Below are 24,219 nucleotides of genomic sequence, written 5' to 3'. Positions count from 1 at the left end.
TATGAAGGATATCATTTTTTGCCATACAAAAAATCTCACCTGACTTTAAATTATTATTAAAACTCCTTCAAACAACCCTGATATCAGTCACTATAAACGTACACAGACACAAGTACATACACGATTTCTCCAGAAACATTAAGGAACCATGCAACAATGTTTACTGACAAATGACATCTTAGAAGGGGTATTCTGGCATTATGTATATACAGAATGACCACCATGGTGTTGAATCAGGGTATGTTTTTGGTGTGTGAACTGAAGTGAGCAGCCTTGATGAGCAAAAGGGAACTGTACAGCTGAAGAAATCCCAGTGGCAAGACTTCTAGTGTAGTCTGAGGTTTTTCCTGTAAATAGGGGTTTTTCCTGTGCTTTAAGTTATAACCAAATGCTTTTCTACAAAATAATAACAATCACAGCAAAAGTGTTTCGTTAAAAACCAAACCAAATCGAACCAAACCAAAACCAACCAACCAACCAAACAAACAAACAACAAGAACAAAAAACCAAGGACCAAAACCAAAACCCCTTTAAACTTTTTGAAGAGCAGAGGAAATCTAACAGACCTAAGAGCTCTGCATTTCTTTTCCCCTAATTATTCTAGGCTAGATATCTTAACACTCACTTTTTATTTATTGATTATTGCTTTGAGCTCATGTGAGCTCATGTGTCAATCCCTATTCTCTGTCACATTCAGTCAATTAGTTCACATTGTCTGACTACTAGCTATAGTCTTCAGTGCATGTGGGACCTAACACAATTATCTTCAGCTATGAAGAAATCTTACAGCAGTCAGTGGGAACATTCAATGAAAAAGGACTGCAGGGGAACAGTGTTTTCTCTGCCTAGTATTTTCCACAGGGAACAAAAACCACAAAATGCGAGAAAACCCAAACCCAAACCATCCAACCAAATACCTCCAACCCTCAACCTAAACACAAAATTGAAGGAATCTTTCTTCCTCTAAAGCACAAAAATATTAAAAGGCTTAGAGACACAATTTATCATCATTCATTCAAGTGTGCAATACAGTTTTCCCAAGAATTTTCCTGGATCTACAGCCTAACAGCTATAAATCAGAAATGCACTGCTTGGTAGAAGTAGTGGTGGGTTTTCAGAATTTTGCTCTATTTTACTTCCAGAAATGGCATTTTTGAAGTACTCACAGCACTTCAGCTATAGCAAAGTCTGGCCATTGAATACTTAGGAAAAATATTACAAACTAAAGGACAAAGATATCTTTCAAAAATTACTACCATTCTATTTCATATAAGATAAAGAAAGTACACTAGACAGGTCTGATGATGAGTGAAATATCTGAAATGAAAAAGGCTGCAATTGCAGACTAATCACAAATATTAGGTAAATTCATATGCTTTTCAAATTCATTTTGAAATGTACCGTCAGGCTTCCAGATGAAATACTGTTGTATTATAGGAGTTAACAAGCATCAATGCACAGGAAAAAACATGCTAACAAACTTTTCTTGATATTTTCAGAAGTTTCCGAAGAGCAACATATTTTACAACACCACTCGCTGAGTCTGAGCTTGTAAACATGTTGAGTAATTTCAGGTGTTACAATACACTTAATGGACATTAGAGTAAATGAACACCCTTGAACAAGTAATATCAGCAGGAAAGACTGCATTAATCTCCTAATCTAAAGACAAAATGCAGCCTTTACTGTTGTCAAATTGCCAGCTCTGAGAACTACCAAAATATTTAGCTGGTTCTTTGGCAAATTTCCATGTTATATATCTTTACACATGATGCCAAATTCAAATATGTTGACCAAAGCCAAGTTCTTGTGTACTGTTGACCAGAATAAGGGTCACAATCCTGCAAACATAAATTTATTTGCGTTAAAAGATGAAAACACATCCTCTCAATCATACCATCTTGTTTTGAAATAACTTTTGATGGTATTGTTTTAATAAAGGTTTTTGTGATGATTGCATACAAGGTACAAGAAAAGCATGCTTTTAAATGACTGCAGCCAATGTCATTTACCAGAAATGAGTTTGCCCGGGATGAGTTATAAAGACCACTTTAAATTATAGTAAGGTATCTATTGCCAGGAAACTCTTTAATAATTTTTAATACAAATTTCCATGTTCTGTCCCCCAGAAAACTGACAAATATGGTTTGTCCAAAAGTTATAGTCTGCAAATGCTCATTAAAGTGTTGATTAGATATTACAATTCAAAAATCAAAAATATTTAGATGACAGTGTTAAATCTATCTGTACAAACATATAGTTGTGAGAATACTCTGATCATACCATGATCATGAAAGACAGTTAGTTGTGTAATATTTTCTAATCCAAGAAACTAAATGAAATGCAGTATAACTATAATAATTTCACAATTGAAAAAAACAAAAAAAAAGGGAATGCATAATTCCATAACAATGTATGCAGGCTTAATGCAAAGCAATACAACAAATGGCAATACAGTAACTGAATATTGTTAACTAGGGGTTATTGGTAACTAGAGCTAGGCTGAGTATTGATAAGCAGAGCCACTTTCTTCATCCTGCAGCACAGAAAGGGAGTCCTTTAGATTCATCTCAGCACATCTCTGATCTCATTAGCATTCTATCAGCTTGTTCCTGAACAGTAAACGTTCACTGCAGAAAAGAAGACAAGAAGACAAAGCAGAGAGTGACATATGGAAAACAATTAGGTGTCTTTCATTTATTTATTTATTTTATTTTATTTTATTTTATTTTATTTTATTTTATTTTATTTTATTTTATTTTATTTTATTTTATTTTATTTTATTTTATTTTATTTTATTTTATTTTATTTTATTTTATTTTATTTATTTCTAAGTCTTTTTTTTTTAATTTCTAAGTGATTTTTTTTTTTTAATTTCTAAGTATTATTTTTACTTGGTTAAAATGCTACAGGTATACTATAGTCCAGAAGGAAGATACAAATTTTTTCACAGACAATTCAGATGTATAAGGTTGTTGTCCTAAAACAATCAAGCAAACCAGTAAATGTCTCTGGTTTTTGCCTCTGGTCTCATTTTCTCAGGATAAGACAGAATGCTATTGCTGCTATAGTTACCTGTGCATTCTCTGCTATCTGTGCTGGATGGTGGTGCAAAGGGTGCTGCTTGAAAACCTTCCCTCACTCTTGTTAGCATGCTGAACATGTTTCATTTTGTTCTTACTTTAAGCATATAGGAAAGCTTCCCTGCCACCATTGGAAAGAGCCTGTAAAGTACAATTTATTCCCTACTGGAGAATAAATAAATAAATAAGAAAAGAAAAAAAAAAAGAAAAGAAGAAAAGAAAAAAGAAATAATCAAATCCTTAACATCATAGAGGTTAGCCTGTTTGAAGATCTAATATAATCATACAGACTGACCATGACCACGACCACAAATATGTTTTTTCTACTCCACTCCTCTGCCTTACAAAGACTGTTTACTGGTCATGGGAAGTATCTACACTTCACATTTTTCACTTGTCTGTTTTGAGGCTGGGGCTGTACTTTTCTGAATTTGTGTCCATGGATTCATTTTGGTAAGAGCACAGTGGGAAAAATAATAATAAAACTTCTTCCAGAAATATGTTCTGAAAAACAGATGAACTTGTCCCTTAAAATTTGGTTAAATAGTATAAACAGAGTTATCCATTGTGACCTTATTTGCAGGACTTCAGATACCAATGATTTTGGCCATATTTTGTTTCTTCAGAGTCAGGAATTGCATGGAATGACCTTTCAAGGTATATAAAGGCATGAAAATGCCAGTTTCAATCTCCCTCTTTGAGCTGTGTTTTTATGGCAGCAGTGGTGAGAGATGGGCAGAAGAGCAAGTACTACGACATCTGTACCCTGGAAAGGAAGATTAGTCTACCTGGAACTGGATGGAGCAACTAGGTATGTCCTGAGCACTTGGTGTACCACTATTTCTCAAGGAAGATTACCAGGAGGAGACAATTTTTCTTTACCCTACTCTTTCATCCAGGCATGAAATGAGACAGTAGCAACAACACTCGTCCAAGGAGACAAGCAGCTCCACATTTGGGTGGTGGAAAGGCTGCTGAGAGTGGGATCCTGTGATGAGATTAGCAAAGACCTTACATCTCCTGCTTTCCTTGATGAAGTACGGGGCTCTTGGTCTCCTTCAATCAGGATATCAAAGTCACTTTATAAGCTGGTGAAGCTGCAACATGGATGCTTGCATTCAGCATCTTAGCCTTGCCATCCTCAATAAAGTGATACCTGCTGTCTCAGTAAGGGACATCTGTGTCAATGAAGTCACATACCCTCAGTGACTTATATGAGAACAATACTAGGTTGGGCATTGTAGGTTTTTGACTAAACTGCAATGTGTTCCCAATAAAGAGAAACAAAAAGATGTCTGATGGCAGTCTTCAGGGTCTCATTAACGTGGAACACATGACAAATAAGTAAATAAAATAAACTTTAAAAAGCTGGCAGCTGCTATCATCTTTAAGAATTCGTGGTGACAATTGAAAACTACTTTCAAACAAAATCAAACTTTTTCATCTATTAGGCTGACCTCACAACATGATCCATTAATTTGGTGGCTTTCTGTGCCCCTTTATTTTGCTTGTACTTGGTTTGCACTAGAACTCTCTCCCTAAGGGATTATTAGGTACATTTACAGGATATTCCTTTAGCACACTGCATTCTTTTGCTTTTACTATTCACCTCTCAACACCAGGAAACACTGGTGATGCTGCAAGTCCAGAGATCATCCATAGCACCTGAACTGCTCTGTCAGCTGCTGATGTTCACAGTCAAAGCTTTTGGTTGCTGAATACTGAAATGAAAGACTCCTCAAGTTGCTGCTAGACGTCTTCTGGAAATAACACCAAGAACTGCATGAAGGAACACAGATGCCAAAGATATACTTCCTATGATTTGTAGCTTCTTCTAATTGTACCAAAAAAGAAATGATAATCTTCATGGGATATTGTACCAACTTGTCCTCCCATTAACATAGATTTACAGCTGTAACTCAGTTTGCTTCAGTAGCATTCCTCTAGCTTTTAAACATACAGTGAAGTCCGGATGCACAATTTATAAGAGAGGGCCATTTGAAATGGCCTTCCTTTTGTTTTACCGTCTTTCACAGAACTCAGCACTGAGCTTCTCGTTCATGAACAGCACTGTCTTAGGTACTGCATTGCAATGCCAATTGAAAACAGAGTCCTGGCAACAATGTGAAGGTGTTTAATGGCAAGAACAGTAGAATGACAACAAATTATTAGGGGAAAAAGGGAACATCTATTCCCTACCAGTGGATTTCAAATGATAGATAAAGCTGGGGGAAAACAAACAAACAAAACCACATAATGGATTAAACTTATCCCAAGTATAACTCCAGCCAGCTGGCCAGTATCTGGTTGTCAAAATATGTTTAATGGGGAAAGAAAAAAACAAAGCAAAGTAAAAATGTGTTCTAGAACACAGCACATACTGTTTTGTTGTATTTTTATAAATCAGGATTCCTTCTATATACTGCAAATCTTTGAGATAAATTACCTGTTACTACAACTCCAATAGCAAGCTATGATTTGTACCATTTTCACAGTCCCCTCCATCTTCCATTTTAACTGACAGCGTTCTGTAAATACTCAACCTGCTATTTTCTTACAAGCACAGTAAAGAGGGGATTTAGGAAATCTGTACTTATATCTCTGTGAAAACAAGATATGTGTATACACGTATGATCGCTCCATGTATGATCACTCCTTGTCTAAAGCAAAAGCCTGAATTGTCTATGCAAACTTATGACTGGTTGTTCTGCATAAGATATGGGCATCTTATTCCTAGACACTACTTCGGAAATTCATTTGTTTTAATGCAGTTGCACATAACAAGCTGTAAAGTAGGTTTTATGAAGCCAATAATGCAGATATAATACTTGAGGAATTCCTTTTGGTTTGGTTGTATTTATTTTTCCAAACATTTTGTTTGAGAGAAAATGAGATTGCTATCTGCTGTTTCCTTATTTTTTTTGCAGGAAAGCAAAGGGTTGTTGACTTCCTCTCCCCTCCCTTCCTTCCTTCTTTCTGAAGGTACTGTACTCATCTGAAAAAAAGAGAACGAAATGATTGTTCCTGTTCTCTTTCTTAAGTCATTTGAAACACTGTCCCTGCTAGTTTTCTAAGTTACTGCAATCTCTGCACAGGGGGGGAGAGGGAGAGAGAGAGAGAGAGAGAGATTACCAACATGAGAGCAGGTAGAGAGTTTAGATTTAGGGTAAGATTCCTTCCAGCTTCAACAACTGGTAAGTTAAGTAAAAATGCTTTTATGGTTAACTCTTTAGAAGTGTGATATATATATATATAATTTTTTTTCTTTTTATAAGAAAAGACATTTATCATATACACCTTTAACTGATAAGAAGATAATAATCATATGCATTGACAAGCAATATAGTAATTCTACAGATGTCTATAGTCTGTTTTTTTAGATACTGGTCATAATAACATGCATTTTAATCAGTGCAGGGAAGAAAATGTTTTCCAGTGAGGCTGATAATATTCATAATATAATCTGCTGTGTATTTTGTATGTAGGACTTCTCCTAGTAGAATCTTGTTACAGGCTTCACTCACTTTACCCTGACTGTTTCAGCAAGCTTCACTGGGCCATTGCTAGAATAACGAGAGAAGCTGTGTCACATGCAGATTGATGTATTTCATATATCATCTGCCACTCCTGAAGCCTGCGCCAACCTACCAACCTGTGCTACAGTGAGAGTAGTTTTTTTTTTTTTCTCCTTCAGATGTATTGTGTTTATGATTCCATGTGTTTATCTCTACTCATCCGTCTATATGAATAGTCTAGAAACAGTGACATTTCAGATGTGCTAAGACAGTTTCAGGTTATCACATAAAAAAAAAAAGTTCATGTTGCACAGTATGTAACAACATCAAGGCTGATCGCTAGCATCAGTAATAGAATGGATTCGGGTGTTGTCTGCTTATTTGTCATCTGTATTGTTGTAGATACAAATAGGTGGTTTTTGTTTTTGTTTTTGTTTTTCTTGTCAGGCATAAATGTAGCAGAACTATCAGAAGCAGAGCATAAAATGAGTGATTGAATGCAAGAGTATGTTTCAAGTACTGGATGAGAAAATCCTCTCCCCATGCTTTTATAAATGCAGAATGCAGTGGTGGGGAGAGAACGGGGGCAGGTGATAATTTCTCTGCAGAAGGGAGAGCTTGGTCATCTTCTGACCCAAGCTCTCTGAAGTGCAGGATCCTCCACAGAATGCCCAGAGCCCAGACAGCGCAGCCCCAAATGGTGGGCAGGCATCACAGCGGGTGGGCAGGCATCGCAGAGGGCTGGCAGGCATCCTGAGCGGCCCCAGTTCCGCTCCTGGTGCTGGTCCTGGACCTGGTCCTGCTCCCACCGGGGCACCTGGGCTGCGCTTCCATCCTGGGACAGCCCTCTGCTCTCACCCCTAGCTCAACAAATGAGTGGAACAGACTTTCTTCCCCCTCTGTCTGTCTGCAAGTTTTTCCATAGGAAGGAATGATCTACCCCAAATTCAGCCCGATTCCTGGGTAAGTTGTAGATTCTCTTCACTCTAGGAGCATTAGATGGATCCGGCCACAGGAGGTGTAAATAATTTGTTTCTCGAATGCGGTAGCTCAGCATTTGGTCTCGCTCGGACTATTTTGGCACCAGTTGTTAGGCTTACTGGATGGTACTTAGCCCACAGAGAATTCTCTGCTAGTAGCAAGAAAATGCCACATCTTGCCATGAAAACCACTTGCCACGTCTGCTCCTTAGCATACCTGGGATTATGCTTTACCTGGCTAGTATTGATTCATATCAAGTAGAGGGCATTGACAGATGTTTTGACAGTTACATGTCAAACACCTGGACACCCACTTTTTAATTCCAGTGGCAAATAGAATAATCGCCAAAACATTCAAAAATATATAGGCTCTGTATTTGGAAATCACTGTGTTACTCTGTTGTGTTTTCCTCAAACTGCAGAGTGTTATTCTAGATTGCAATCAGCTCTATGTGTTGATTTGATTAGTTCAGAAGTTCAGTTTACATTGTAGGTAAGAGCCAGTTGCTGCATTTAGGTACAGATGTTGGTTTTGAAGATATGAAACATTAATATATTCTTTATTAGGACCATGCATGTGATACATTTATTCTCTGAGAGGCTGTAAAAAGGAGGAGATTGTCTGAAGTACATAAAATACATTAAATCATGTTCGTATTAGGAGGGCAAGAGCAGATAATGTCATTTCTAAGCCCATTCCCTAAAAATAAATATACAGAAAGATCATTTTAATAGGAAAGATAAATAATTTGATAATGAAGATCAACCCTGATCTTTTAAGTTCATTCTTAGATTTCATGTTTCAGGTTTCTTTTTCCTTCAAATAATACTTTTTCTTCAGTCATTTGGAGCTTATTTGCTTGCGTGTTATGTATTTTATTGTTAGGATAACTGTAACGTGATTTAGTATAATGGTAGTTTGTACTGCTACTATCTTTCTGGAGGGGTCAGGAAGAGAGACTTTTGACTGGTGTGTTATCCTTATCCCACATGTTCCAGATATTTACAAGCATAGAAGGGTATATTCTGAGCCTAGTTTGAGTAACGATCCACCACCAGCTTAGTACAAATGAAATGTTTGTGAAATTTTGGTTACTCACCTCAATGCTATTAAAAAGAATAAAATTAATTGAAGCAATAAACCAAGAATAAAAATAGAGATGTTCTTGTTTATTTTACTTAAAATCTTATTACTGCTATTGCTAAGACCCATATCTATATAGATAGCACACAAAAGTAAGAAGTCACTCAGTGTATGCATGTCTTATTGTTTAATATTTTCTCATATACTTATATAAAACCATTATTTCCAGATCATTTTTTCTCAACTATAAGGAAATATAGGCAGATTTTTGTTTGTTCTGATAAATAAGTAAAAAAAAAATTATTATATCAATGATGGCAGCAATGATAAGGTAAGAATTTTTAGCCTACGGAAATCCCAAGTTAACAGGTCTGATGTGAAAAGCACAGAAATTGAGAGAAGCCTTTCAGTAAATCAATTTTCCTCTTATAGTTAGGACAGATTATTGAATGGTGAAAAACGTTGAGACTTTGTGTTTTGGATGCATAATACTGACATTGAATTACTCTCACAGTAACATTTTGGAGTCTCCAATACAGATTTTTGACCTGGAGGTTTTTAATCTTTGAATTTTAATGATTTTTTACTGATTTCTCATTCTTTCAAACAAACACACAGGTAAAAGCTGTAACAGTGTCTGGCAGATACAGCTGGACAGAGAGGCACCACGTACATCCTACAGATGCACTTATTGGCATGTCTTTTAGGTGATTCTTTTAGGGCAGACAGACATGCATTATTTAGAATGGAAGAGCCACAGAGAGATGAATCACGGTAGCAACCCAAAACAAGCCTTGTATACAGAGGTGGAAGGGTATGGATTATCCCAGACAACACTTACTGTTTCTAATCTTTGATATTACAAAGCCTCAAGGAAGCAGAAAGGCATCTCTATCTGAATGGAGCACTCCAGTCACACAGATATGTCAGTAGAATATTACCCTGACAGATAAAAGCAGTAAAAGCTGCGTAAGATAATAGGGTTTTTGTGTGATGATGATTTAAGGATGCATGTCAATCAAATTGTAAGGAAATGTCTCTTATTAGTTGGTCAGAAATGATTCATACTTTCTCAGCACTAACGCCTGTCCCTCAGTAGTAATAGATCTAACAAGACAAACTACTCTTTCAAACAGATCTTACAACTGCTGTGTAGACCACTATAGTCTGATGGACTGATTTTATGCCTCAATAAATGTTTTCAATATACCAGCTATTAAAAGCAAAAGAACATTTTCTTCCTAAATGCAGTTTTTTCCCCATTTTACTTTAACATTCACAAAGACCACTGAAAATGAACTTGGGGAAGAAAGAATTATAGAGACAATGTGAAGATTTAAGGTGACTCAGGGCTATCCTCTTTCTTGTTGGAAAACTGATATTCTGAAACTAAGACTGCATTTCTCCAACACTGTAAAAGTTTCAGTGGAATTTTAAGCATGATGTTTAGACATTCACCCAAAGAAGAGGTCTAAGTTAATAAAGTTAATATCTGTTACTTAAAAAATACATTGAATTTCATGATGGATATCTGTTTTTTTGCTTGTTTGTTTGTTTTTTTGGTAAGGGCAAGGTATGACAGGCACCATACCTTGTTACCTAGCTTATAAAATGCTAGTGACCCAGTAAGAAATATTATTTAATCTTTGTTTCAGTTCCTACTAAGATTAATATTTTTGTGACTTGTTTTTCTAAAATGAATGGTTTTATACTGGTGTTACCCTGACCCTGATAAGGCATACATTTTCCTTCTGAACTAACAACACTTAATGTGTTGTAAAGAATTTCAATGACACTGGAAGCAGTTAAGCTAAGTAATCAGATATGAAAAGAAAATATTTTCATGCTTTGAAAGTTATGAAAAGAAATTATACGAATACCTTTTTTTTTTTTTTACTTTCATTCCTTGTTTCTTGCTTTGTATGTTAGAAAGGCACACTATTAATTATTTGAATCAAAGAAAGAAAAAGCTATTATTCTTGCTTTCTCTCCCCTCCTTTTTCTACTATGAAAGCAAAAGCACAGAAACATTTTCCTTCTACTTTGTGGATTTGCATGAATTCATGCGTATGAATTTTGGTTTGATTTAAAAGAAACAACTTAGGACAAAAAGTGTGTTTCCTGAAAACGTATAATATTCATAAAAAGTAAACCTGCAAGCATCCAGCTTTCCAGTTCCTCATACCTTTTAGAAACATGAGAAATCAGTGAACACCGAGAAAAGAAAATGTTTGTTGAATTTGAAGGTTAATTTAATTACAAAAAGCTACAAGGTAAACTGAGTCTCAGACTTTGATAACATTGCTTTTCTGTAATGAATTAGGGAAAGGTACAACTAAACTGAAGTTAAAAGCAATATGAGCAGGGTCATACATTTCCACCTCTTATTTTTAGGTGTTTTACTATGAGAGATGTGAATGTGCAGCAAGCAGGCATTAATTATTCACTCCTCTGTTTGGAGGCCTGGTGAAGAATAGCAACTACTTAATTTCTCTGCATAGACAGAACTTCACAGGATGGTGTTTACAGGGTGGAGGAGCTAAGAGAAGCAGGTGTAGTGTCTCTAGGATGGGATCAGACGTCTACACCTCTTATCAGGGAGCAGCTTATTCTTCCTGGGCCAGGTACTAGGTGCTCAGAAAAGCCACAAGTGTGTTAGCTGGGAGTGACATTCACCACTTCCTTGCTATTTCCTAGCTGTGCAAAAGCCACTTACACTTTTGCCTTCTGCGGACAGAATTGCAATGTAACTCAGACTCCTTTTACTGTGATGAAAATCGTTCTGCTTTGTGGAAGTCTCTATGCTGAATATGCTACTATTCCTCTTGGAAATACGTGATTGAAAAACAAACATTTCACAAGGTTTTTGAAACTGGAAAGAATCTGTGCTCTTAATAACATCCAATATGCTAATTTTAAACCAAATTTAAATAAGCCCACTCTAATGATATCTGGGAAAAACACATTGTGGATTATAATTACTATTTCAGGTTTAGTCGTCTCTCTAAGGTGCTTTCTAAAGCAAGTATCCCCTTGTTGTTTCACCTCCAGATGAAAATTATTTGAAACTGCTGTTTGAAAAGGGAGTGTCTTTCATTTAACAATTCCAGGTAGAGGAATATTTTTCTACCTGTCTACTTTTTCTTACAAGAATTTAGAAATAAGTGTAATTAAAAAAATAAATCAGGAAATGAAAAGAAAAGAGATGACATGTTTCTAGAGCATCCATCAGCTTCCAGGGAACAGCAGAACTTGTTTGAACTGTCTGATACGCTGAAGCCCAGGCTGGGTTGTTTCCCTGGTGCAGATTTCAGAAGACATGAAGAGCATCCTATATTAGTCCAAATTGATAGGGTGAGCGGAGGGGCAGGCGCTGAGCTCTGCTCTCTGGGACAGCAACAGGACCCGAGGGAACGGCATGGAGCTGGGACAGGGGAGGGTCAGGCTGGGTGTTAGGGAAAGGTTCTGCACCTGGAGGGTGCTTGGGCACTGGGACAGGCTCCCCAGGGCAGTGGTCACAGCACAGAGCCTGCCAGACTTCAAGAAGCATTTGGACAACGCTCTCAGACACATGGTCTGATTTTTGGGTGGTTCTGTCTGGAGCCAGGAGTTGGAATAAATGATCCTTTTGGTTCCCTTTCAACTTAAGTTATTATATGATTTTATTCAAGACCCAATGTTGTTTTAGGCTGAGTTTACTATTTGCTGTTGTCTTGTAATAGGAATTATAGAAAGCTACAGAGAAACTGCTGGAAAAATAAGTAGACCAAAATGTGCTCTTAACGTTATCTGTAACTAAAATAACGTTATCTGTAACTAAAATTATCCATTAGTAAATGTGCAGGAAAATATTATTTTCCTGTAACATCACAGCAAGAAATAGCACCAGTGTGAATATTAGACAAAACCGATCTTCTGTGTAGTGCTCCATTCACAATATGAAGTCACCAAGGTTCCCAGAAGAGTTATATGTCTGTTTATGAAGTCATCAAGGTTCCCAGAGATGTTATATGTCTGTTGGTAGCGTTTTGTCAAGGTGCTATGGAAGCAGTCACTTGCATTAGAGAATTGGTGCTGGATGACCCCTCCTCCAGATCTCCTATACTCTGTGCCAAAAAAAAAAAAAAAAAGGCAATCAAAGCCTTTTGATCTCAAAAACGTTAATTTCTTTTTTCCTGTTCCACAAAAAGGAAAACCCTTCTAACACTACCCACAGATAAAGAAATGTCACTGAGTAGAATCTGCTGGATTCTGTAGGCAAGTGATCAGGACTCAGGATTCCCTTTAACAACTACAGAGATTTTCACTAGCTTGTTTGCTATCAAACACAGAAAAAAAAAACAAACAAACATGCACAAGCACTCAGTGGAAGGCACTGAATGTGATTGGGCCAGCAAGTCACAACGTGGTTCATATAAATGTTTACGCTTGGGTACTGTCCCACAGTACCTGTCCCATTGCCTGACATTTAGTAAGAATGAACTCACTTGCCATTCCTACTAAAATACAACAAAAGTTCCTCTCAAATCTTCTGCTTATTGTACATGGCACTTGGCTTGATTTTCAAGAATAAGAGTTCTGAATAGAATGATTTGTTTCAAGCTTATGTCAAGGAAGGGATTGAGAGAGTTATATTGGAGTCACTTTGGTGTAATGGATTTTTGGTTTCTTTTTTTCTCGTGATGAAAATCTGAATTGAGTTGGTAACCAAAATAAGCCTTTGTCATCACGAATGGTGAAGGATTAATGTTAAAGTGGAAATTTCATATCTCAAACTTCAGTGTTCATTTCAAATATCAGTGTTGACTTTTTTTTTTTTTTGGCAAAAAGTAATTTTTTATTTGTTTGTAGCTCAAGTCTCTGTTCCAGTATCTGCTGATGACATTTGGCTACGTCTGAGCTGCCATTCCCACTCCGTATGCTAGTTTATTGAATTCAGTAAAACTGGCATTTTAAATCTGTTTCAGTTTAAAATAATTAACCTCAAGAATTTCTCCCTTTTAGTTGATTTACACAGGGGCTTGTTTTCCAAGTGATCAAAATCACAGAAGCTATACAAAATTTGTTTTAAATTTCAGATCTCCTTTAGATGTGGCAGCAAACTAGCTCTTATTTTTAAAATGTTCTCAAAGTTAACAGAATAATTAAGTGCTATATGCTGGATGAATTTTGGGGGATCAGAGGGAAAAAGCATTTGCTTCTTGCTATTTGCTTCTTGCAATGAGAAGATTCAAGTTTAGCATCACAGATGAAGGGAAAGCCAGAGGGGATGTTACCTTAAATTACTTCCTTGGAGGCATATGATAGTCAAAAATATAATTTTGTACTGAGAACTAAGAACAATGCTCATTAAACAAAATAAAATAAATTGATTTTTAATTGATTTTAATAGATTTTAAATAATGAACCCTCATTTGAATGCAATTGTGAGATGTACATGACGATGATTTTTTCTGACCAATAAATACATATTTTAGTTCTGCATGGTTTGAATGCTTTAACACAGATTTGGAAAACAATGCTCCTTAATCACAGTGGAGACATATCACAAGTAGGTTCCTCCCAGTGCCCCAGTAATTTGCCTTAAGAATAATATTGAACTCTGTCTCATTGCCCACGGTTCTTGGGTTCTCTACTATTATTTGGGTATCAATGGAATAAACTCAATGGTGTCCTAGGAATGACACTCACATCTCTAATTCTTTTGCTGTATTTCCTTGAAACTTCTGTTCAGATGGAAATTGCTAAGTCTCTACTGAGCCACTTTAACTGGAAGTATCTAGCAGAGTTTAATAGAGATTAATATATTTTTTTTTCCCAACAAAGCAGCTTTTCCAGCAAGAAGTCTGTTCGAACTTCAACTGAAACCAAATCTATTTATACTAAATGACTAGGAAAGCATCATCGGGAAATTACTTTTAAGGAACTGGACACCAAGGGAAGTGTTTGGTAGCAGACACATTTTTCCTATATCTGTCAATTTCTGGATGAAATCCTCTTCTTTCAGTTTTTGTAGGATAAAGCGTGTCTTACTGGAACACACAATAATTACTGCTTTATCAACCTTCAGTTTCACTATGAATTTTGATCTGTGTGAAACAAATTGAAAGAAAAATAAATATAAAAATATCTTGGTCCTGCTGATGACTAACAACATTCTCCAAGTTTAATTAAAACTAGTTTTCATTAAAAATATAACCTGTTTTGGAAACTTTGTATGAAAGCTCTCCTATATTATACGCTTTTCCTCTGCCTTTATCCAAGCATATGCACACATTTTACCTGCTACTTTCTTTTTTGAGGTATCTGTTGCTTTACACATATGACATGCAGAATTCAGAAGGTGCCGATGCTTTCTCATACATTAACTGCTAGTGACATGGAAGCATGCCAGTGGGCTGGCTTGAAGAACCAGGACTGAAAGTGCCCCTCAGCTACCCTTCAAGATAACAAAGAGGTGGGAGGAGACCAGACCATCTCTCTGGCCTCCATAGAGGTGATAACAACACTGGGACTCCAGTAGGAAGGAAAGCTCAATCTATTTCCTTTTTAAAGGTCATAAATGCTAGTGAAAGGTTTATTTTCAAAACAACACCCCTAGCACAACAGCATGAGGGTTATGGAAGGGCATGCTTTTTTGATCGTTCTTATTTTGAGTGTTCTGCATAGATCCATTATTTGTTTTGAGGTAATACTACAGTAAAGCTCTCTCTTCTCAGCTTCACTCTACCATACATAACGGTTGTGCTTTGTAGGTGGAAAGATTCTGTCCAAACTATGCTTTCAAGAACTCAGCACTTTGTTCAATATTACTATTTTACCAGCAGATCTCTCTTTATGCTTATATTATGTATTTGTTATTCAGTTCACCCTGTCTCATAATATCTGATATTCAGAAAAAAAAAAAATCCTAAAACTTCATTAGTGCAATTTGATAACTTTCCAGAGGAAAAACTATTTAATACTTAGGATCCCTGTCATCAGCCAAAATGCACAATTTTAATTTGCAATGGCAGATATGGAAGTAGATAGGAAACAGGGATGAATTGATAGGACTTCCATAAACAGTGATTAAAGTGACTTCGCATACTTTATAAAGGCAGAGGCAGATCCATGGTTCCAGCCTCTAACATGAGAACTCTTTATCAAGTTAAAAAAAGGAAGAAATATATCTTATTGACATCACTATATAGTAGCCAAATCCCAGATCCTGTTCTCAGCTACTCACCATTTTTTCCATAAAGATTTCAGTATGACATGAATGAGACCAGGGAAAAAATTAGGAGAGTTACTTAGGAAGAATTAGATCATCTTCAGAGGTCCCTTCCAGCCTCAACCATTCTGTGATTCTGTGATTCTGTGATTCTGTGATTCTGTGAGTAGTTAAACCAGCTGGCCAACCTGTCATTCTTTCTAGTGATAGTAGAATCAAGTTACATTTCCACACAGTCTGCTGGCACAGGTTAAGCTTTGCACAACTGAAGCTCTTCTAGCGTATGTGCTCCTGATACCACTGTCCTGCCCAATCGTTTCTTGCCAGCCCTGAAGTTTGCACAGGGTCTGGAAATTCAGTATGCCTATGCCCAAAAGCTTTTGGGGACCCAGTCCTTCAAAAATATTTATATGAAGCTAAAGATAGAACCGTGGCATCAAATACAGTGCAAAATATAACGACGATGAAGTGAGAGACTTTGATTCATTTTCCTCCTCCCCCATGAAGGATTTGGACTCCCATCCCTAACCTCTTAAGGGAGCACTCTGACTAGAGCCCAAGGCTGTGAGGCTAACCCTGCTCTTTGTTGGCTATAGGAGGATGCTCTAACACCATTGTCCATGACACAGCCAAAAATGCAAATGCCAACTGACAGGGAGTAGAGAGAAGTCAGGAAGGGTAGTTATGGGCTATAGACTCCATCCTCTCTAGAGATAGCTCTGGACACTCCTCCATGTGTCTCTTCCGGAGGAGGTCTATTGAAAACTTGGAAGTTTGAGGTACTTCGCCCTACTGGGTGATTGCACTTATTGCTTGGCTACATATTCAGCTTCCTTTTTTTTTTTTTCTTTTTTTTTTTTTTTTTCTTCTCAATGGAGAAGTCATTCAGGTTGACTGGTGTGGTTGAGCACAATTCGCTAAGGTACTTTTCTTGGACTGAAACATTTTCAGTATAAAGACTGATTTATCCTCATCTCCAGGACTCACCCTTGCTGGATTCACTCTCTCAGAAAATATGCCCTTGCTTTTTTGTTTTCTTTTTAAAATAGACAAAATTAGCCTGGGGTACCTAAGACAATTCTTCTTGACCTAAGCACGTGCATGCCTTCAAAAATAGCTGAGAGCCACACGCTTGTTAGTGTTTTTGAGGCAGTAGTTCACCACTAGGTAACCTCGTGACCTTCAGTCACAGTATGAATATATTTAGCTTTCTTGTTTTCTTGAAAAAAAAAACAACAACAAAACAGGCTTTGCACATTGAAAAATGCTAACCAATACAGACTATGCAGTTCAATAGTTATCAACAAAAATGATCCAGCTGTGATCCAGTGGCAAAAGATCAGTTTCTAAAGATGGGAGAAACTGAAAGAGGTGTGATGTTTGGGGGTGGTTGGGAGATGGAAAGTGGGGCACGAATGGAGTGACTTGCAGTATCCACGGGCTTCACGGGTCTTTAAGGAGAAGAAATAGAACTGTTTCAGAGAGATGTACATTAGGAAGAGTGCAAGTGGACATGTCTACACCCTCTCCTCCTGCACAGTGCAGCTCTCACTGTCCTGACACTTCCCTGAATCTCTGAAGGCACAAGACACTCCATCAAAGCTGTCAAAGATACCTCACTTCTCCAGGACACTTACCTCTGCTCCTTATCTCTGTACATCCCTCAGCCCACCAGAAAAAAAGAAAAAAAAAAAGAAAAAAAAAAAAAAGAAAAAAAAAAGAAAAAAAAAAGCCTTACATTTTTATACTAAGTACCTTTAGTCCAAATCCACCCTTCATGGAAGAAGAAAAAAATAAATCTGAAGACACCATTCTTAGGTCAGGGAACTTCTGATCCACAGAGAGCTGGAGGCCCAACGACCATGCTGGGAAGTTTTCACTGTACCTTTTCCTGTTTCTTATATTCTTCACAAGACCTTGGTTTAGCTACTTTACTACCCAGAGCTGATATGGCTGTTTTTACATCCTCTTGCATCTCAACAACATCTAAATTTTAGGCTACACTGAACAGATATCTGTGGAGGGAAAAAGAAAAGCAAGAATTTGGGCCAGAATTTACCCTGCTGTAGGCAGAGGTGGGGCATGGCTGTGCTGTGGGTCTAGAGCTAGACATCTGACAGCAAATGGCTGTTCCCTCCCTCCCCACCCAAACATAGCCTTGAATGCTCTGTTGGTAGCAGAGAATTGGGGAGATTAAGGTGTTCAGCTGAGGACATATGATCTTTGTCCCTTTAGACATTTTTAGACTTCATAATCTTCCGTACCTTGCAGGATCACACCATACATACTTGTGGTTTGGGGTGATGTAACCAGCTAACATTTCAAAGCCTGTGAACTTAACATCCACTTCATTATCCAGGTTATCTATGTGTTACTGGCCATTTTAGTAGATAGAATAGAGAAGCAGAGAGGGTGTGAACCACAGATGGAACAGAGAAGTGATGAGGGAAGGAAACATAAGAGAAGAACTAAGAAAACTCACAAAGAGGAAGAAAAAAAAAACGAGAGAAAGGAGGATAAGGAAAAGAGAAATAAAAGCCAAAAGAGCAGCAAGCCTAAACTGTATTCAAAAGTCACTTCTTATGGATACTGGAGTGATTAAAGATGATCCATGAGGGTAAAGTGCTGCTAGGATGCTAGGTTCATTACCAATAATACAATATTGCCGATGTTCAGTGGTTAACCCAGTCATACTGCTCTGTGACCTCCACCCAACTGTCTTGTCAGGCAACTGAAAAGCAACAAAAAGATGAGAATGATAGCAAAAGTTTGGCTAAACTGAGGCCAAAACATAAGTAAGAGCAATAAGAGTGAAAGCAAAATATTTTGCTAAACTTTTGCGTTGAGAACAGACCACTCATATTGGATGGAAGAAAAATACCTATGGCTACCTCCCTAATGCACCTGGCAATTTTCTTTGAATCTAATCAATGTCACCACTGAAAAGCAAATTATGCAATATACTACCCTGTGCAATAATACCACTCAATGGACATATCTGATGCCACCGGTAGTGCCCTGGCTTTTGGCAGGGTAGGTGGTAGGATTGTTCCAGATTTTCAGCAAAGGAAATCTCAAATCTAATTTAATATTTTCAATTTATTATCAAAACAAAAAAATGATATGTAAGTTACAAAAAAAAAAAAAAGAAAGAAAAAAAAGATGCATTTATTTTTATACTGTTTTATGCCTTTTATCTACTATAAGAGATACCAAAGTAACTATACTCCTGTAAAATTGCTTGTAACGTCTTGCTCCCTGAAAACTGAGTAGAAAAATAAGTTGCACATATACCTAAGATGATTCCAAAAGCCACTCTAGCAGAAGTGCAGGCAAGATGTTTCCCAAACATTTGTATTTCTAAGCTAAAATAAAGAAAAACGATGTAAATTAAAATGTTAAAATTTGGGAATAACAAAGATGAAATTCAAACAAAGCAGGGAGCTCTTGCACACCTTGCTGAGAGACCCATTTCTTTACATTTGTATGATCTCCTAGACTACAAAAATGCAGGTATGTGGCTATAGGAGCTCCTAAAGCAGACAGAGTATCTAAAATGATCAAACGTCGAACAAGAAGCCAGGAAGATACGCCAGAACAGAATCACTGAAGGAAAAAAATAATAATTAAGGATAATATAATATATATGAGATATCTTTGAAAGTTCACTTTTTGTTGCAGCTGTTTACTGTGTCATGTTCAGCACTTTAAATGTGTCAGATTTTTTAAATCAGTTAAGCTTCTTAGGTATGTAATTGTATGATTTCCATTTTTTGTTTGAAAAGGTTTCTGTCTGTTAACACACTGTCTCAGGATGGCAGGTATTAATTTTCATATGTATACACTGTATCAAAAAGTATCAAAAAAAGTATCAAAAGTATCAATTTTTGGTCATGGTGTAGATGACTCCATATCCCATTGTACAACAAAATCCGTAACAAATTGCATGGAAAATCATGATTGATCATTTTCAGAGTTCATTGGAAATCTTGCCATAAACTATACTGAGCTCTGAATTACGTCCTATTAAGAGCTACCAAAGCTATTAGTTTTAATTTGCTAAGCATTTACTGAGACAAATATGTTTTTGCTGGAAAGAAGAAGTTTTATCCTGAAGCTTGATATCAGCAGATGAAGGTAATTTCCCAGGCAGAAGTGAAAAGACACTGAGCTCCTTAGTACTATCATATTAATGTAGGAAGAAAAAAACTGATCTCATCCACTTCTCATTTTCAGTTATTCCAGACCATTTTCACGAACAATTGTTTACTTGCTCCCAGTTCCAATTGTATTAATGATGGCAATACAAAAGGTGAAGAGAAATATATATGGCAATACCTTCATCTTGATAGAGTTCTCCATTTAAGCAGACATATCTGTCTCATGAAAGGTGTGGAACAAGAAACCTTATCTCAGAATACAATTAAGATGATGATTAAACCATGGACTTAATCTGACACCAGATCTACTTGAATGTGAGAGAGAAAACAAATATTTGTAGAAATGGTATTGAAAAAGAGTTGACCAAACTCCACAAAGTCTATTATTCCAAGTTCAAGCCTATTATTTTAAGGCTTCCCCAATATTTGTGTGTCCCTAATCAGTATCTGCACTCATTGATTTTGGATACTTTCCCTAAATTCATGTTTATTTTTGCAAGGTAGTCCAAAATTTTGCCTCCTCCCTGCTACACTTTGTGGCACAAAAAGTGTTCTCATATTTTAAAATGTAGATGATCTTTTACATTAGCTTCAAATAATACAGCATAAGGACTTCAGGGCTGATTTGTATATTAACATACAGTCAATCTGTATATAACGTATACTCAGCTTGTGTACTCACTTTGAATATATTACTATATACTCAGTATATGTTAATGGAACACATTTTTCCAGTTTGTGTGCAAGAAAATGTGGACATTGAAGCCAGAAAAGATAGATGAAAAATAAATTTTCCATGGACTTCTTTAATGATTAAGAGTGTAAGGTTGGCTCTGATTTTAGAGAAATTCTGGTTTAGATTTGATCACGATCTTTTACCTATGGCCTTCCTCTAGTAAGTACAGTCACTAAAGCCTAGAGTAAATAAAATGCCTTTATTTGAAAAAAGCTGTACAAATAACCAGTTATCAAAGAACAGTGATAGTTTGAACCAATATCTAGAAAGCTTAGTATAGAAATAACTCTAAATCTTTTGAGCATGTTTACAGCTTTTGCATTGTTCACGGAGGCAGTACCTACAAATAACAATCTGATTGTACAAGTGACAAGCAGATGCATGGATTTTACAGATACAGAAAAATATCGTAATCTAATCCAACTATTTACTCAACACAGGCCATAAAAACAGCAAAACAGACAAGAGACACTTGAAAACTAAAGGTTAAAAAATCCACTTCATTATTTTCCAGCTCTGAAATTATGAAACTCCCAAAAGAAAAGGAAATGGGGAACGGCAACGTTATTGTGGGACTTCACTCATACACACAAAACAGCACGAAAGAAGATATGAGAACAAGAAAAAGGGAAAGAAAAAAGGGGCTTATGGAAGGTTCATGTTGCCATTGAAGGAAAGTAACAGGGAAAATCTTAAGGAGTGATCAGATGTGTACCAACTAAATATTACCTGATTACCAGTAATGGATATATTCACATTTGTATAGGTATTCCTGGGATTTTCAAAGTCTGACAAATAGCTCAAAGAAGTATAGATTTGGTAGGGGACACTGCTTCGCTGCTGAAATGAGATTAATTTCAGCATAGTAAAGCCCCATTAGTCAGATCTGGAGACTGATGTAAGTTTTGCATAAATAGCACGTGAGTGAAAAGTAAGTAAAGACTGGTGTTTAATTGAACAACTGTATGACTGAACACATTTAAAAACAAAAACTAGACTGAAGGGTGAACCAAATGAAGGAGATCCCATAAAACCTATTAAGCCAACCGTAATCATCTCTGTAATAACAGTTATTTTTTTGAAAAAAAAATAATAATATGGTTGCTCAAGGAGGCTCAAGCTCTTCAACTGATCAACTTTGGCCCAAGGAATCTAATAGAGTGTTATTTGTCAGTGATCCTCACCACATCCTATACAGGAACAGATGTTAGGTTTCATTCTTTTCTTATAGATGCCAATCTTTCAGGCCCCAAGAGGAAACTACAGTCATAGATGTTCATCAAACACAGAATATCTCTTCCAGCTTAGAGAAACTGGCCTGTTCAGCCACCTTTAAACTTCTTACAAACTCTTCTCTTTCACCTTCATTTGAAATAGCAAATACAAATCCAAACCTTGTACTAATTAACCTGTTTCCCCTTGTTAGAAGGTACATATCACTCTCACACATCTTGGTCTCCCTTTTTTTTTTTTTTTTTTAACAATTCCACTGCCCAAGAAAAAAAAATCAGAATAGTAGTAATCTGTATTTAATCTGGAGCAGCTTCATAGCCTCACATTTGTATTACTGGGCTTATTATTATTCTATAGATAGACGGCACTTTCATACAGGAAGCAGAATCTTGGTTCTCCTGAAGTCTAAAGAAATTTTACTGTTGACTTCAGTAAGGAATATTAACTATGGACTATAACAATGAGTGTACTTGCAGAGTGAATAGCATGGTTTACACACTTTGTTTTGTTTTGTTTTGTTATCCTTTGTCTTTAGAAATACGATGGCTGGAAATGAGAAAGTAAATGGTGATTCATATTCTGTGTTAAAATCTCTTCCTCTTTCAGGGAAGTCAACATTATTAGCTGCTGCATAGATAGTCTAATTTGGAAATACCTCCACAACTATCTGAACTCTCTGTAGACCTTCTTTTCTGAAAGGTCATAGAAAAAAGCTTATTTGTGGCTCTATTTTTCAAAACAATGTATTTCAAAATACACTTACTTATGTAGACATAAAGACGTGTGAGTGTGCCTGTCTGTTTTGATGAAATTATCCCTTTGCTCTGGAGAGTTAGGTTTAGGCTTTTTAAATGTTTGACTGCCAACATTGCATGGAAACTTTTGTCTCAGGGAACTTTCCACACCAAATTTTCAAAACTGAAAAGCTGGGATACTGCTGATAAAAGTTAGAATGTTTAATGTTATCCATATTTAAACTGAACTCATCGTTTAGAATCACGACACTGTTCTACATAGCATTCCATCCTAAATAACTACGTGTTGAGCAAGGAAAGACTTTTGAAGTTAATGGTTGGACTTCATGATCTTGGAGGTCTTTTCCAACCTAAATGATTCAATGCCTTAAAGTGCTTATATAGGAATAAATAAATAAATAAATAAATAAAAATGTCCCTAGGAGATATTTAACACAAAAATTCATCACTTCCTACTCCCTTACTTATCATTAAGTACTAACATGAGATCAGCTACTCCAGAATCAGATAAAACAAAAATAATGGTAAAAGTACTATTAAGAGCTTAAAGTTCTGTACGGTAGTCATTTAGGACTCTTTATGTATGAGAGAACTATTTATTGCATGGTGGTCAAATCTGCAGTCTCTGGCGTTTCCTCAGGACTCACATTTTTATGATATTAAATTCTGATCACAGTGAAGATCGGGTCTCAAATTTAAATCAGCAAAGGTTTGCTACCAACAGAAAAGGAGATGAAATGACAGGCCAGATTTAATCTTTTCTCAGAGGATTTCTACGATATGGGGCTTGGCATTTTGGAGGTAAAAATAAAAGCAGCAAGATAATATGTTTTTAGACTGTAAATCTGTACATTTCCCCCCCTCCTGGATACACTTTTGTCTGATTATACATAACCACTCCGACTGTACTAATCACTAACTTTAAAAACTTTCATTTGTAGGCTTGGTCCCACAATGTGTGTAGCCATGGACAGCAGAATAAAACCATACACTCAGTGAAAGCCACCAAAGGTTAGTAGTGCATGGAAATTACTACTTTCTAGAAACTGCAAGCAGTTCTACAGCTTTTTCCATAACTCTGTGTTCCAGATAGATTGAAATTTTGCATAAAATAGACTGTGGAATAAAGGAGGAACTGGCAGCCAAGAGACAAGAGAGCAATTAGACAGAACTCACTGTCACTTCTGTGTATTTTTGGCAGCATTTCAATAACCTAACAAAGCCAGTAAATAACATAGCTGGGTTCTCAATTGCTGTGAGCTTTCTGAAGTGTTTTATACTCATTTTGCTGCTAAAGAATCAGAAACACAAGATGAAAGACATTTGAGGGACAAGCCCATACTTTGAAGGGGAGATTTTGATCTACAGGTATATTTTATGTTCAAACTGTGTGAGTTTAATATTGCGTATAATGAAATTTGAAAAAATACTTTTCCATTTTGGAAAGAAGTGGAATTTTT

The 24,219-nt window shown here is 36.5% G+C and overlaps 1 protein-coding gene and 1 long non-coding RNA gene across 4 annotated transcripts in view; one reads left to right on the top strand and one right to left on the bottom strand.

The window, feature by feature from the left end:
• LOC310890344 overlaps positions 1-24,219 on the bottom strand; it is an 80,113-nt gene that overhangs the window by 50,132 nt on the left and 5,762 nt on the right. The gene's annotated exons all lie outside the window — the stretch shown is intronic.
• Positions 6,123-24,219, top strand: part of ZNF366 (zinc finger protein 366) — a 34,972-nt gene continuing 16,875 nt past the window's right edge. The window contains exons 1-2 of one of the 3 annotated variants that reach the window (XM_083819260.1): positions 6,227-6,277; positions 23,701-23,771. Coding sequence is in view for 1 of the 3 variants with exons in the window: in XM_083819261.1 (XP_083675387.1) it covers positions 6,220-6,281 (62 nt within the window). In the remaining 2 variants the exon portion in view is untranslated. Of the gene's footprint in view, positions 6,282-6,326; positions 7,562-23,700; positions 23,772-24,219 lie in introns of those variants that run through there. The other 2 variants (XM_083819259.1, XM_083819261.1) reach the window with 2 other exon arrangements.

This window comes from Anser anser (assembly GCF_964211835.1).
Source record: "Anser anser genome assembly, chromosome: Z".
Lineage (NCBI taxonomy): Eukaryota > Metazoa > Chordata > Aves > Anseriformes > Anatidae > Anser > Anser anser.
The sequence above is the reverse complement of the archived record's forward strand: the minus strand, read 5'-3'. Positions and strand labels throughout refer to the sequence as shown.